Below are 16,848 nucleotides of genomic sequence, written 5' to 3'. Positions count from 1 at the left end.
TGGGAAATTATAATAATAATGTTAACAACAACAACAACAACAACAACAACAACAACACTAAATCATTGTAAATCATTTGAAAAACTCGAGAAAAAGAATCGATGTTGAAAAGATAATTATTTAAAAGGTTTGCAAGTCGGCCTATAGCCTATAGTTTTCTGTTGTTACGTAAACTTAATGACATTTCAACTTTTAGTTAAATAAGTATTTAAAATCTTCACTTAAAAGGAATATATTAATTTATAAATTTATTAAAATAAATCATAACTTAACCTGTTATGTAGTGTGAGGTTTGGTGAGATCCGGGCGCGATGAAATGGCAGCTGGTGTTTCCTAAATTGCACCTGTTGTATTGGAAAGTGAAGGGCTGAGTGCAGGAGCTGAAGTCCGTCGAGCGGCTCGAGGATCTGCCGGTCTCCATCCCGGACTCATACGCAGGAGACGTCAGATAGCTGTACTCCATCATAATCTCGTGAAGTCTCTGTGGTGCAGATCTCGGGCCTTTATGCTGGAGCTCGGTTCCTTTTATTAGCTATTTAGCGGAGTTGATTGATTCGGTCACTGACACGTGGCGGTGGGTCTCATTGTTTTCCGTTTCTTGACGCGTCTCTCCATCATCTCTGCCTCCACCTGCATCACATCATACAGCCGGATCAGACGAATGCATGCGTTATTGGATAAACAATCTTTTTTTGTTTTTGTTTTTTGCATTAGTTGTAATAAGCAAACTCTCGTTTCTTATTTAATTTGACAAACTCTGAACAGCTTATAATGTAGGCTATAGCACTGAAAAAAATATTCATAGGATTTACTACATTTTTAAAGTAGGCTAAGTGGTTTATACGGGCTGAATTTAAAGAAACGTATTAGATTAAACATTACTAAATGTAATTTGTTTCTTTAAATTCAGCCCATAGGCTATAAGTTGTTTGCAACATAAAAAAATATTAGGCTAAATCCAATTAATAATTTTTTTTTTTCTGTGAGGCTAACATATTTTTTTTACAAAAGTCTTCCTGTTTAATTTCTTAACTGTAGCCTAAAGTATTCATATGGCTATATGGGTATCAAAAATACCCTCTTATTTAAATTCTACAGTTAAAAACGACGAAATAGGACAAAGATTGACCTATATCTATATCATTTGGAAAACGTTATGCATTTGTCACATGTTTTAGTCTATATTATTCAATTAATGTAGTAGGCCACAACTAGAATGGTAAAGTGTACAGATTTTAAAAATAATAACATAATTAAACAACCTGTTTATTCTGTCCTCTCAATAAAAATAAAATAATAAATTATTAGTCCTTTATTAACTATTATAAAAATTGGAATGCTTAAAAAGCTGAGAAAAGTGTAAATCATCGCTATTTGACGGATAAGATGTATAAAGTACATTAAAATATTGCTGCCTACTTTTTTGGTTAAATCAAATTAAATTTTCTCATCTTAAAAATTCATTTTTTAAATAATTTTAGTGTATACAAAAATTACAATTAGCTTATAAACTGTAATGCATCAATTGTTTTGTCATTTAAATGTTCTTGTTCTACACTATAAAAAATTCACTCAACTTAAAGTTGTAGGGCAACAAACTCCAGGACATTTTTGAGTTTACTCAACTTAAATCGAGTCAAGTGCAGTAATTGGGTTGCAAGTTGAGTAAACACAAAAATGTCTTGAAGTTTGTTGCCTTAATTTTTTTTTTTTACAGTGTACCTGACAAGGTTTCTCCTATATATATATTTTTTAATTTGGATGTATTAAATGCCCCATTATTTCTAATCAAGTTTTGTTTAAGAGGCTTTGTTTCCATAACCTTAAAACTATTTGCATACATTTGTTCCTACTTAGCTTGAACCTTGCATGACATTTGACATGAACTAGGTCGAAGAGTTATTGTGTCGTGTAAATATAATGTAGGTGGAAAAGAGAAACAACAGATGATAGAGTGGCTTTTGATGCAAATGTCCACGCGTCTTTGTGCTCAACAAGCGGGCATCACGTCGAGCTGCTCAAAGGATCGGCGAGTGCGCGGCTCATCCATCATAAGGTTATGAGAGCAACAGCATCCACAAGAGCACCAGCTGAACAATAATATACAGACCCATATGATTAGTCGAGTTTGGCTGGTACCATTAACAGCGCTTTTAAAAGGACATCTGCGTACATGTGAACTTGCCAAAGGCACATTCGACTTAACAAAAGCTTTAATAATATCAAATAATAAATCACATTATTTTGAGACAGATATGGGATTATGATCCATCAAACGATCCAAAGTGTTCCACTGAAAGTAGACTGATACGCAAATTAGTCTATTTTTTCTTTTTTGCTTAATAAATCATTTTTATATATTTACAGAACATTGTAGCTCGTGCCCATGTTTGATCAAGAAAAATGACGATGGAAAGACATAGTGAGACATTTATTAAATTGTCTTCTTTTTGTTTGTATAACCTAACTGATGTCAAAATGCAACAGTTTTTTATAAACAATATTTTTTTGCTATACAGTCTTGAAAAAAAAACTACTTCCAAAACAGTTATAATCAGACAATTTCAGCCAACAGTGAGTGAAACAATTATTCCCAACGTCATTCTAAGAAGTTACAAATGAAAAGGTCTTTCAATCAAATAAAAAAGTCTATTAACAAAAATATTTTTAAAATAAATTAAAACATATATATTTAGATCCTATTCATTATTTATATATTTGTAATTTTGTTATTGTTTATTTAGGCCTATTTTTCTTAAATGGTAGCTGTACTGTAAAGAAATACTGGAGTTTGTTTGATTTCAGTTGAGACATTTGTGCAATAATGATCGAATTACATGGGAGGATATCTATTTTTGAATTTATTTATTTATTTATTTTTTGATGTAAAATAAATTATATTAAAAAAAATAATATATATATATATATATATATATATATATATATATATATATATATATATATATATATATATATATATATATATATATATATATATATATATATATATATATATATATATATATACACACACACATACAGTTGAAGCCAGAATTTTTACTCCCCATTTGAATTTTTTTCTTTTTTAAATATTTCCCAAATGATGTTTAACAGAGCAAGGAAATTTTTACAGTATGTCTGATATTTTTTTTTCTAGAGAAAGTCTTATTTGTTTTATATTAGCTAGAATAAAAGCAGTTTTGAATTTTTTAAAAACCATTTTAAGGTAAAAATGATTAGCCTTTTTAAGCTATATAATTGTTTGATACAGAACAAACCATCATTAAACAATAACTTGCCTAATTACCCTAACCTGTAGTCAACCTAATTAACCTAGTTATTGTCACTTTAAGCTGCAGAGAAATGTATTGAAAAAAAAAAAAAAAAAAAAAATATATATATATATATATATATATATATATATATATATATATATATATATATATATATATATATATATATATGAACATTTACGTTTTTAAATATTGCTTTCCTCTTTTGTTCAAAGAGATCATTTCAAATAGACATTCTAAAAGTTCTTTAAATCTAAAAAAACTGAGAAGCCAGCATTATTTTTAATTAATGCTTCAATAATAAAACATAGACAGTGACAAATGATAGTAACTTAACAACAGCAAGTTAAATGATAATATAAATATGTATAAAACAGTAAAAGGTAACAATAAATAAATAAACAAACAAATAAATAAACAAATAAATAAATAAATAACACAAATGCAGAGGAAAGGATGATTTATGCATCTCTAATATTCCAGTCTATCACTTTTCTTGCTTTAACCAATCTAAGAGTCTTAATAAATGTATCAATTTTAATTAAAGTGTGAAAAGAAGGCTGCGAATTCAGGATTTTTTGTTTGTGAATAAAATATTTCCTATACATAATTAATAATGTAGTTCTCTGGTATATAATTTTACCTTTATTAACAAATAATATCTTGTAATAGAAAGGGATTGCAATAAATAATGTAATTACCTATATGAAGATATAAGCTCCAAAAGCATTTCTTATTTTTCATAGAATGTAAAAAATATTTTCACACTGAAAGTATATGTGAATCATTGTTTTAAGCCACCAGTGTTTTTTTTTTTTTTTTGAGCCTAGACAAAAAAAGACAATGATAGTAAATATGATGATAACTTAACAGATCAGGTTAAATAAAATTATAAACACATATAAACCAGTAAAAAAAAGAGGAAAAATAATTAAACAGACATGCATAACACAAATACAGCAAGAGGATAGAAAGACTTCTGTATTTGTGATATTTCCAAAATAATTTTCATAATAATCCAAGAATCTATCACTTTTCTTGTTTTTAACCAGTCTAAGATATTTAATAAAAACATCAATTTAAATTAAAACATGTGAAATAAAGGGAAATAAAATATTTCCCATACAAAATAAAAAAAGTTAATAATGTAGTTAAACTACTGCAAAAGCTTTTTGTGTTTTCACACTGAATAAATATGTGAATCAGGGTTTCGTCTTCAGTTTTACAAAATGAGCAGGAACTATCATCCTCCGTATATTTGCCAAAGTACTATTCACTGGATATATAAAGAATTTTAAAATAAATCCTTTTGTTTTATTGGGAATGCTGTACTTATGAGGGATAGCCAGGCTTTTTTTCCAGTCTATTATCAATGAAGCATGCCCAGTAAAATTTGCTCTTAGGAACATTATACTTTTTATTCTGGAAAATGTGTTGAATATATTTATTATTACATTTTTTTACATATTTATTACATAAGTTCAGCTCTTTTTTTTTACTTTTTTTTTATTTTTTACTTTTTTTCTCATTTTAATTAAAAAGTAAATGAGATTTTTAAGTTGACTTATAGGCCTAAAGAAATCGCTTTTTGCGCAGCATTAAATTCTTTGAAAGGTAATGAAATTAATAAAACAAATATAAGAGAAAGAGTCAAATCAACAAATAACATAGGAAGACTGGAAAGATATGTGTGTCACACATGCAAAAACCCCAAACTCGAGAGCTTGGAGAGAGTTTTGATGGAAAAATCTGATGTGGTTCTTTATAACTCCTAAACTGTCTGCATTGCGTACAGGTGTTGAAAGTTTGGGCTCTTGTTGGAGACAATGTCGAACCTCATTGGCTAACCATTTTCATGTTTTTTGGGCTTGCTCAAAAATACAGACCTTGAAATAACGACTGAAATAAAAAGATAACTGGAGAAGAATTAGACTACTAATTTATTACATTATACCTTGGGAAAATACCAGAAATTATTCCAACTATTGACAAATACTTAATTCAAATCCTTTTGGTAAGTAGCAGAAAAGCCATAATTCTAAAACAGTTTCAGGTTGATCCTCCAACAAGGGTTCAATGGATAGGATTTGTAAAGGAAATCCACTGTATGGAAAAACTGACTTTTAACCTAAGATTTGATTCAAGAAAGTGCAACAAGTACTGGCAAAAATGGACTGTGATGTCATTGTAAACAGTTTGTGATAATGTACATCAAATGTATTATGACTTGATTTTTTTAACCCATATGACAACCGCTTTGTTCTTTGTTTTTATTTTCCCCCTTAATTCTGTCTTTTCTTTTCTCTTCTAAATAAAATTTTAAAAAGTAAAAAAAAAAAAATTTAAAGTAATGGAATAAGACATAAATTGTTCATTAGACAAACAGGTTAACCTTCTTGCAGTCTATTCTCTTATCTGTGTGTTTTCTGTTTCCCTAATGCCTGTGTTTCTCGTTGTGTTCTGCAGGCAGTCAGAGTTATTGGTGATGTTGAACAGACAGCTGGAGAGGTGCCTGAGGAATTCAAAATGCATAGACACAGAATCTCTGTGTAGTTTCAAGAGAAAATGTGACATATGATAACATATACACTTCAGAGTTGTTCATTCATTCATGTTCTTTTCGGCTTATCAAGCTCTTCTTAGCCACCAGTGTTCGCTCGTCCACTCCCCTTCTGTGAACACGCATGCAGCGCGCCACTGTTATAGTGACTGACGTCATAACAACGCGCGCGCTCTATGATGAATGGAGCATGTGAGATGATAAACTGGCAAATCGAGTTGTTTATGTGAAATAGGTTATTCAAACTGTCAAAATGAGGGATACTCCGCTGTCAAACTGCGAGAGGCTTTTCCTTCTTAAAGCTATAAAGGAGAAAAAAGTAAGTTATGAATGAATATATTAGCTTTGGTATTCGCAATTAATGCTTTTGATTATTGGCAGTCCACCATTCACACCTCTTGTTGACTGAAGTTAACTTTATCTGTGTACCATTTTGTAGCGCTTAGATGGGAGACAGACATACGATTACCGGAATATTAAAATCACTTTTGGAACCGATTATGGTTGCTGCGTCGTTGAGCTCGGAAAAACAAGGTAACTGTAGGCTATTTATGTATTTACTGTAACATATTTACATTACAAGCATGATTTGCTCACTGCCCTTGGAGAAGACCGTTAAATGAGAATTATATTAAATAAATTTCACTTAATGTACTCCTCCTTAAGTGGTTTTTAATCTTTATGAATGTCTTTCTTCTATTAAACACAAAAGAAGATATTTTGAAGAAAGTTGAAAGCCTGTAGCCATTGACTACCATAGTATTTGTTTTTCCTATATGTTGATGTTCAACAGAAGAAAGAAACACTTGTAACAAGTAAAGGCTGAGTAAATTACAGAGTTTTCCATTTTGGGTGATGTATCCCTTTATCTTTGATGTACTTTTTTATTCAGAATATGTTATTTATTATTATATCTATTTCAGGGTATTGTGTCAGGTATCCTGTGAGCTCGTCCCTCCAAAAGATTCACGTCCCACAGAAGGCATTGTGTTTTTTAATCTGGAACTGTCTCCCATGGCATCACCAGCCTTTGAACCAAACAGGTTAACATTCTTGCAGTCTATTCACTTATCTGTGTGTTTTCTGTTTCCCTAATGTCTGTGTGCTTCTCATTGTGTTCTGCAGGCAGTCAGAGTTATTGGTGACGTTGAACAGACAGCTGGAGAGGTGCCTGAGGAATTCAAAATGCATAGACACAGAATCTCTCTGTGTAGTTTCAGGAGAAAAGGTGACATAGCAGAACATATACACTTCAGTTATTCATTCGTTCATTCATTCAATTTCTTTTCGGCTTAGTCCCTTTATTTATCAGGAGTTGCCACAGCGTAATGAACCGCCAACTTATCCAGCAAATGTTTTATGCAGTGGATGCCCTTCCAGCTGCAGCTCAACATTGGGAAACACCAATACACTCTTACATTCACACACATACAATACGGCCAATTTAGCTTATTGAATTCACATGAACACAGGGAGAACATGCAAACTCCACACAGAAATGCCAACTGGCCCAGCCGGGGCTCAAACCAGCAACCTTCTTACTGTGAGGCGATCGTGCTACCCACTGTGCCACCGTGACACCCTTTCAGAGTTTATGAACTATTGATAACATGTCTTCGGTTTTTAATTTTATATATATGTTACTTATGTATATATATAAAACTTAGATGAACAGTTTACTCAAAAAGTTAACTATTAATGGAAAATCAAGAGACCCAATAATGCATTTGAAGTAGATTATTAATTTGTATTAGAGATGTACATAACTTTTTAAAAGTTTGAGTAAGTTTTTGTAATGAATAATTTTTTTAGCAAGAATACATTAATCATACACACAAATGTACAGTGCTCAGCATATTTGAGTACACCTTTAACAAATTTCTCTTATAAATTAATATTTTTAAAAGGATGCTTTACAATATTATTTAATAATTATATAATTCATTAAATAATTTTCTTTTTGGCTTGGTCCCTTTTTTGGTCCCATTAATCATGAGTCACCACAGGGGAATGATCCACCAACTTAAACAGCATATGTTTTACACAGCGGATGCCCTTCCAGCTGCAAAACATCACTGGGAAACATTAGATTAGTCATTACTGAAGCCAAATCTGGAGCTAAACTAATAAAATAATTTATGATAACAGTTCCAAAATTAGTTATGAAAAATATTACTTAAAAATTGTGAAAAACTGAAAATTCAAGAGGAACAAAAAATATATACACATTTATAGAATTAAAAAATATAAATTATTATTATGAATTTATATGTACTTTATTTCTATTTCTAAAGATGTTTGTTGACTAAAATATTATTTTTAATAAATATATGTTTAGTTAATCTGTTTGGTTCAAATGCACCAAATACATGAACTATATTCACTGAGAAGTGGATAGAAATGTTCATTTTCACAATGGGGTGTACTCATTTATGCTGTGGACTGTATATTATGTATATACGTGAAGGTTTTCTGAAGGATCATGTGACAATGAAAGCTGGGGTAAAAAGGCTTGCATGATGGAATTAAAGTACATTTTTATTTTATGAATCTGTTGTACTAGGACACAGTTATTTTGAACTGTACAAATACTGTATAATCCTTTTTATTATGAAATAAAGGCAGCCGTTACATTTCTGAAATGATTATAGAACTATTCTCATGTTAAAAAGCAGCAAATATTAATTTATGTTGCACCCATAAAGCTTGTTCACTCTCTGTCCACTGTATGTAATTGACAGGTTTGGCAAATTAGGGTTGATGTCCATGTGTTAAATCACGATGGTAACTTGATGGATGCGGCAAGTATTGCAGCCATATCTGCACTCTCACATTTTAGGCGGCCAGATGTTGCTATTCAGGGACGAGATGTTACTGTGGTGAGTCCTGAAACTCTAGAAAAGCTGTTTAATGTTTGTCTTTGGAAGGAGATTTCTTTAGTTTAGTGATTCATACCATGATTGTTTTTTTGAGCAGTTTGGTCCAGAGGAGAGAGATCCTATTCCACTCAGCATTTATCACATGCCCATATGTGTCAGCTTTGCTTTCTTCCTGCAGGGGTAAGATGCATCACATCACATGACATCTCTGACAACAACACAAGGTTAGATCTTACTATACAGGCAATAAGGAAAATCAAATGATGACATAAAGGATCTAGGTCTAATCTAACTGTTATGCACTATACAAAGAAATGGCACGCGTGCCAGAAGCAAGACAAAACCGCAGTTATTTGAACCACGAGCCACAGTCAGATGGTTCAGTCACAGTCAAACAGTACTGATATTCTGAACAATGCTGATATGAAAACAAAATAATCACTGCATTATAGTAATAAGAAATTTACTGTTTTTTTGTTAGTAAAGCTAAAGAGGTATTGTGTATTTTTATTGTATTAAGTGTGTTGTAACAAATACTGTTGTTAGTTGATAACAAATACTGTATAAAGAATATAGTGACTTTACCGTAATAGCCATAAAAGGTTATACAGGGTTTCACCTGTGGTTGAATGATATGGAATTCCAGTCAGAATACACACTCAGAATCTACTGTTAAACCCAAACATGAACTGTTTGCATGTGAGCGTCATTGGATGAATTAACTGCAAAGGACTTAAACAAAAGATTTAGGAAGTATTCAAGACAATTTCTTTTATATAGCATACAGCCAATGAGGTATTTTGCTTTATATTTGTAGTGTTTGAGGTTTCTAAGGCTTGTTTGTTTGTATATGTATGTTTTGGTTTGTATTAAGTTCATTTGTTTGGTTTTTATTTGATAGTTTTTATGGTGGATTTGGGGAAAAGCCATCAAATAAACCAGTATTACGGAATCCACTTGTGCCAGTGTATGCTTGAGGGAAATTATACTCTTTGTTTTCTCTTGTGTCTCTGCTGCTATTTACTGTAGGTTTCGATTGAAAAACAAAACGATTTGTCACATTTTTGTTTGCTTGTTATTCCTTTTCTAGCTCTTTTTTGCTTGTGGACCCTTGTGAACGAGAAGAGCGAGTAAAAGATGGATTACTGGTGATAGCCATGAACAAACACAGAGAGATCTGCTCCATTCAGTCCAGTGGAGGGATCATGCTACTGAAAGAACAGGTAAGAGTGTGTGTTAGATCTAAATGTTTTTTAACACCCATTCATCCAATTTCAATTTAATTTGATTTATTGAATTGTAGGAGACAGGGCTGTACAATATATCATTTCAGCATTGATAGCACAATGTGCATATCTGAATTACTCATATCACAGGATCTGCAATGTCAAGTTTACCAAATAGAATAGTTGCCAAATAGAGTAAAACATTTTACTTCGGATGTGTCTTCAAGGCATGTCACTAAGATTTCAAATACATTTAAACCATTATTTGGGCACAAGAAATTATCAAGTTTGTAGCTTTTACAAAGGTGAGTTCTGTTTGGTTATTATACAATGAATAATATACAGTGTAATTTTTTTATTTTATAATTATATATTTATTCTCTACCTCGTTACTTGGGGTGCACTCATGCTCATGTTATCCGAATCGTGCCCATGAGCGTTTCCTGGTTCGTTTGACAAGTGTGAGTGCTCCGAATCGGGCCCAGGCATGATTCAGTTTGCTGGCCCTGGCCCTGTTGGAAGAGATGTGCCAGAGCACGGTTCGGTTGAGGTTTGGCGCAGTACACTTGTAGTGTGAGGGCAAAGCATTTTTTTAAATGTTTATTTATTTAAACAACAGCAAATATACTATTTAAACATGACATACAAATAATACAAATGTAACTAATAACATAAACTACAATATAAATTACATATCCAATATAAATAAAAACACAACTTCGATATAGACACCTTTACAGTGACAATATAACTAAGGATTATTTAATCTACCCAATTGACAGCAAGTTTACTGTTCAATTAACTTCAACTCCTTTTCAATTATTATTGTATCTTGACATTTCTGGCTATTAATATACTAGAGTGAGTCTATATATAGATGAAAGTCTATAATAGAAACCTTTAAACAGGGTTTAGACTTATTCAATCAACATTTATGAATATGAAACTTTTGCCAAATAAAATCAAAAGATTCAGTATAAATTCCACAGACAAATTGTTTGAGTCAAAATAAAATATAACATCTTTGGGGGACAAATTACATCTAAAACCTGTTTTGGACCTACAATGATAAGTCATCCTTCTTTGAATGTTGACATTCATAAAAAAGATGAACCAAAGACTCTGGATGATCTAAGTGAGGGCAAAGCATGTCTGAGCGCGAAACTGAAGATGTGACATCACTTTTAAGGGACTGCTCCACATGGATTTATTAATCATTCTTACTTTTCAATGAACATGAACTGTCATAGTTTATTAAAGATGCAAACCGCTCGCTGCACGACAGCTGCAGCTTCACCAAACCTCCTAATACCTGCAGCACGAGGACTTTTATGATTAATTTATAAGCGTCAAAAGTTGTGGATCTGTTCGGCTAAATATTTGACTGCGTCTCACTGCATATCAAACAACTAAAATTGACACAAAACGATAAAACGAGCGCAATCTTCACTGTGCTGAGCGAGAGCGTTTCTCTTCCTGTTAAACTAAACTGTTTCATCATCGATAACATAAACATGCTCTGGTTTGGAAGGCAAAAAGCAGTGTGAGTGCAGGCCGTCGGGGGGGAGGGGAGGACAAGCGCTTCAGCACAGTTCAAGGCAACTGTACAAATCCACAGAAAACCATAAAGCGTGTATTTAACTTGTGTGTTTTTTGCTCTATTGTATTCATCTATACTTGTAGTTTGTTTATTATAATTTATGCAGATGTGCTCCCCTACAAAATCATCCCTATCAATGTATAATTTGAAATTCTTCCCAAAAAGTCTCTGGTGAAATGATATTTATATCGTAATAAATGTACCGCAGAAAACTCAATGTTGCAGTGTCAGCTTTTTTCCAATATCATGCAGCCCCAATAGGAATGGATATAATTTTAAACAGCATTTTACTGTTATTTTCTGATGCTTTTTATGCAGTGTAATGCAATCATTTAAACATTTTGTTTGCATGCAGGTTTTAAGATGCAGCAAAATAGCAAGCGTAAAGGTCTCTGAAATCACAGAGCTCATCAACAAAGCCTTAGAGAATGACAAGAAAGTCAGGTATGATATGTTCGTGTAGATTAGTATGGATTCAATTGTTTTTATTCATATGTAAATATGGCGGTTCATTCCACTGTAGTGACCCCTGATAAATGAGAGATAATGGAAAATGAAAGAATGAAAATGTAAATATAATATATACCTAGCATTTTATAATACTTTGTGTCATATTACAGCAAAAATAAAGCAATGTAATAATTCGCTTATTAACCAATATCCGTCCTGTGATTTTATGTAGAAAGGAGGGAGGAAAGTTTGGCTTTGCTGAGTCCATGCCCAAAGAGCGAATCACAACACTTAAGAGAGATGAAGCCCCGGTGGAGATGACGGATGTCAAAGAGACTGCTGAAGACATTGTGCAGAGAACAGAAACTACCACAGAAACGTATCCAGCACATTTAATGATCGCCTGGGGAAACAGCCAGTTTTAGAAGCACTTGTGTTGATTAGGAGTGTTTTAATATCTTGATTATAAATGAAAACTGAGAAGAGTGATGGTATGATGTTTCAGGTTTTACCTGAATATTAATCCTTAACCCAGAGTCAGTGTACCTTCTCCTATTCTTGTCGCCACTGGAACCGCACAGATTGGTGAGGGCATCGTAAACTCATGGGGACTCGATGAGGATGAAGATGATGAACTTCAGACAGAGGAAAGAAAAACAGGTACTTTGTTTAAAGATTTGGTGAAGTGCTGTGAAATTACATTTTTGCTCGATCTGACGAAATTTGAACTGAAACATGAAGACAGGATGGGACATAGAGTAGCCCCTCCCCCTTTTTAAAAAACAGCCAATAGCGTATAGTTTAGCCATTGAGAGTGATCGAGCTCAAGCACATATATTTATAGCATCTTGAAGGGGGCGGGACATGCCAGATTCTAGAGAACATTTGATTGGTCAGATTTAAGGGGAAACTGACATTATAAGATAACATAAAAAAATCATTAGCTACGTTTCCATCCACCTATTTTCATGCGCGTTTTGGATATGTGCATAAAAATCAGTTGATGGAAACGCCAAGATGCGCATATATTTTGAAAATGCTTATAAAAAATGTATACGCACAACTGAGAAGGATAAACTTTTTATTCGATAATAAAAGGTGTGCATAAACTACGATGGAAACACTTTTACCAAACAAATTCCAGTATGCGGATTAAAAAAGGTCATGTGATTTTGTTATCAGAGATCATGTGATAAAAATGTGTGTGAATGGACAAACCAGCAGGCTGAGCACATCGTAAACCATATGAAATGTTGTTTTGGTCATTCTAAAATGCATTAACCATTTTAGTATTAGTGTTATTATATTATTAATTACCTCCAGAACTGTTAGGAGCATCTGTGCTCCTCGTCTCATAACTTCAAACACCACCTCGCATTCTTTACGTGTCGGTATCGTCTTCAGAGGCGCAAGACATTTATTAAATAAAGAAAATATTTTTTTTAAAGAAAAGATTCATGCAGCTTCTTCTACCACAGCAAATTCCATTTTTACTGTTGATGTTACTGTTGATTATTTTCGTTTTACAAGGACTTAAAATACACTTCATGTCTGTTCTAAAGTATAATAAAAAGTTTGTCTGCTGTGAAATTAATTGTGGTGTGTGTGTGTAGATGAGGTGGTGGTGATCACAGACAGTGAAGAAGAGGAAGTTGTCATTCTTAATGACCAGTAAGTAAAGTTAATAAAATTGTTATCTTACCTCACTCATAAATGTACAATACACCCACATACTGTAGTTCTACATTACACAGTGTGATATAAACAAATATTTTTACTTTTTTAAGGAAATCCAAGAAGACTTCTAAGCAGAAGTGAACTTCAGCAGCTCAACAAAGGAAAATCATAAATCAGTCTCCAATGCCACTGAGCATTACTTGTTCTTTTTTTGTATAATAAAATACAACCTGAAAATATTGCCTTTTGTTTTGAGTTGATAAAGTTTTCAGTATGATTTCAATGCTATAAAGACTATTATCTTATTCAAAATTCAGATTGTAAGGCCAAAAATGTGGTATGAAATTACTTTTTTGTTTAAAATATGTAGCCATTGGGGCGACGCTGTGGCACAGTGTTTAGCGCTGTTGCCTCACAGCAAGAAGGTTGCTGGTGTGAGCTTTGGCTGCGCCAGTTGGCATTTCTGTGTGGAGTTTGTATGTTTTCCTCGTGTTTGCGTGGGTTTCCTCCGGGTGCTCCGGTTTCCCCCACAAGTCCAAATACATACGCTATAGGTGAATTGGGTAAGCTAAATTGTGTGTACGTAGTGTACTGTATATGTGTGAATGAGAATATATGTTTTTTCCCAGTGATGGCTTGCAGCTGGAAGGGCATCTGCTGCATAAAGCATACAGTGCATCCGGAAAGTATTCATAGTACTTCACTTTTTCGACATTTTTATGTTACAGCCTTATTCCAAAATGGATTAAATTAATTTATTTCCTCAAAATTCTCCACACAATACCCCATAATGAACACGTGAAAAAAAGATTTTTGGAAATTGTTGCAAATTTATTAAAAATAAGAAACCTGAAAAATCACATGTACATAAGTATTCACAGCAATTTGCCGTGGAACTCTAAATTGAGCTCAGGTACATTCTGTTTCCACTGATCATTCTTGAGATGTTTCAGCAGCTTAATTGGAGTTCACCTGTGGTAAATTCAGCTGATTGGACATGATTTGAAAAGGCATACACCTGTCTATATAAGGTCTCAGGGTTGACAGTGCATGTTAAAGTACAAACAAAGCATGAAGACAAACGAATTGTCTGTAGGCCTCCGAGACAGGATTGTCTCAAGGCATATGGCTGGGGAAGGCTGGGGAGGTAATCAATAACCCAATGGTCACTCTGTCTGAGCTCCAGCGTTCTTCTGTGAAGAGAGGAGAACTGTAGAGAAGGACAACCATCTGTACAACAATCCACCATTCAGGCCTGCATGGTAGAGTGGCTAAACGGAAGCCACTCCAAAAGGTATCTGCAGGACTCTCAGACCATAAGAAACAAAATTCTCTGGTCTGATGAGACTAAAATTGAACTCTTTGGAGTGAATGCCAGGCGTTACGTTTGGAGAAACCAGGCACTGCTCATCACCAAACTAATACCATCCCTATACAGTGAAGCATGGTGGTGGCAGCATCATACTGTGAGGATGTTTTTCAGCAGCAGGAACTGGAAGACTAGTCAGGATAGAGGGAAAGATGAATGCAGTAATGTACAGAGACATCCTGAATGAAAACCTGCTTCAGAGTGCTCTTGACCTCAGACTGGGGTGACGGTTCATCTTCCAGCAGGACAATGACCCTAAGCACACTGCCAAAATATCAACGGAGTGGCTTCACAACAACTCTGTGAATGTCATTGAGTGGCCCAGCCAGAGCCCAGTTAAATCCTATTGAATATCTCTGGAGAGATCTGAAAATGGCTGTACACCGTCGCTTCCCATCCAACCTGATAGAGCTTGAGCTTAATCCATTTTGGAATAAGGCTGTAACATAAAACAATGTGGAAAAAGTGAAGCGCTACGAATACTTTCTGGATTCACTGTATGCTGGATAAGTTGGCGGTTCATTCCACTGTGGCGACCCCTGATTATTAAAGGGACCAAGCCAAAAAGAAAATAAATGAATGAATGAAGTAGCCGTTGGCAGGTATTTATTATTGTAAAGATTATTATTAATTATTATTGCTGATATTATTATTATATATTAAATATTACTAATTAACCTAGTTAAGCCATTAAATGTCACTTTAAGCTGAATACTAGTATCTTGTTGTAAAATATAATGCGCTGTCACCATGGCAAAGATAAAAGTTAATAGATAAATCAGTTATTAGAACTTAGTTATTAAAACTATCATGTTTAGAAATGTGTAGAAAAAAAGTCTCTAATAAACAGAAATTGGGGAAAATATACAGAGGGCTAATAATTCTGACTTTAAATGCTCATCAAAGGGAAAATTACTAAGGATTATTATTGTCGCCATAAAAACATTCTGATGGTTATAATCAGTTAATTGCCTCATTTAAAAAATAACACCTTAAAAGAAGACACTCATCCTGTGATCACTTGTAGAAGCATTGTCTGTAAGTTTATTATTTATTTGTATTTATATTCTAACTCAGATAATAATGTTAAATGTACATAGACAACTATAGCTCATTGTATGTACAGTTGAAGTCAGAATTATTATCCCTCTTTTGATTTTTTTTTTTGATTTTTTAAATATTTCCTAAATTATGTTTAACAGCAAGGAAATTTTCACAGTATGCCTGATAATTAATTTTTTTTCTGAAAAAAGTCTTATTTGTTTTATTTAGACTAGAAAAAAAGAAGTTTGAAAAAAATCTTCTCTCTGTTAAACAGAAACTGGGGAAAAATAAACAGGGGGGCTAATAATTTTGATTTCAACTGGACATATCTTTTTAAATAGTTTCACTGTGTTTCAACATACTTAGTGTGGCATAGAATAAAGCAGCATTCCTCCACAATCTCAAGTGTTGGAAAAAGTTTATCTGTCTGGCTAACTTTGGGAAGAGAGACACCGTTGTGAAGGCAGAAAATATTTTATTTACAGTCTGTCTGATCTTCAATTAAAATATTTTTCCTGATTGTAATATTTAATATTAGGTTCTTTTTGATTAATAAAATAAGGATCAAGTTGTTAGATATTTAGGAACTTAATTGTTAGTGATGAAATTCAATATTTTTAAGGATCATTTTGAAGGCGGATCGTTGAAACGCCATCATAAATATATGGCCAGTACGGGGATCGAACCCGCGACCTTGGCGTTATTAGCACCACGCTCTAACCAACTGAGCTAACCGGCCGGCTGTCTAAT

At 33.2% G+C, this 16,848-nt stretch overlaps 1 protein-coding gene and 1 non-coding gene across 2 annotated transcripts; one reads left to right on the top strand and one right to left on the bottom strand.

The window, feature by feature from the left end:
- The first annotated feature begins 6,021 nt into the window (after positions 1-6,021).
- Positions 6,022-13,922, top strand: exosc9 (exosome component 9). Its single transcript, XM_056446082.1, has 12 exons — positions 6,022-6,172; positions 6,293-6,387; positions 6,777-6,896; positions 6,979-7,081; positions 8,595-8,732; positions 8,830-8,912; positions 9,823-9,955; positions 11,914-12,002; positions 12,241-12,387; positions 12,550-12,668; positions 13,622-13,679; positions 13,796-13,922. Exons 1-12 carry the CDS (start codon positions 6,107-6,109, stop codon positions 13,824-13,826), a joined length of 1,182 nt encoding a protein of 393 aa, XP_056302057.1. The 5' UTR covers positions 6,022-6,106; the 3' UTR covers positions 13,827-13,922.
- Positions 13,923-16,763: 2,841 nt separating this feature from the next.
- Positions 16,764-16,837, bottom strand: trnai-aau (transfer RNA isoleucine (anticodon AAU)). Its single transcript has one exon. It is a non-coding gene; the product is annotated as a tRNA-Ile (tRNA).
- Between the last annotated feature and the right edge of the window lie 11 nt (positions 16,838-16,848).

This window comes from Danio aesculapii, chromosome 1 (genome assembly GCF_903798145.1).
Source record: "Danio aesculapii chromosome 1, fDanAes4.1, whole genome shotgun sequence".
NCBI classification, from domain to species: Eukaryota; Metazoa; Chordata; class Actinopteri; order Cypriniformes; family Danionidae; genus Danio; species Danio aesculapii.
Note: the sequence above shows the minus strand (reverse complement) of the source record. Positions and strands in the feature narration are given on the sequence as shown.

Excerpts from the sequence above, each read along its gene's own strand:
- exosc9 (XM_056446082.1), top strand. The coding sequence starts at position 6,107 with ATGAGGGATACTCCGCTGTCAAACTGCGAGAGGCTTTTCCTTCTTAAA. Across the intron at positions 8,733-8,829 it reads AGGGACGAGATGTTACTGTG|TTTGGTCCAGAGGAGAGAGA; the intron begins GTGAGTCCTGAA and ends TTTTTTGAGCAG. Across the intron at positions 12,388-12,549 it reads ACAGAAACTACCACAGAAAC|TGTACCTTCTCCTATTCTTG; the intron begins GTATCCAGCACA and ends ACCCAGAGTCAG.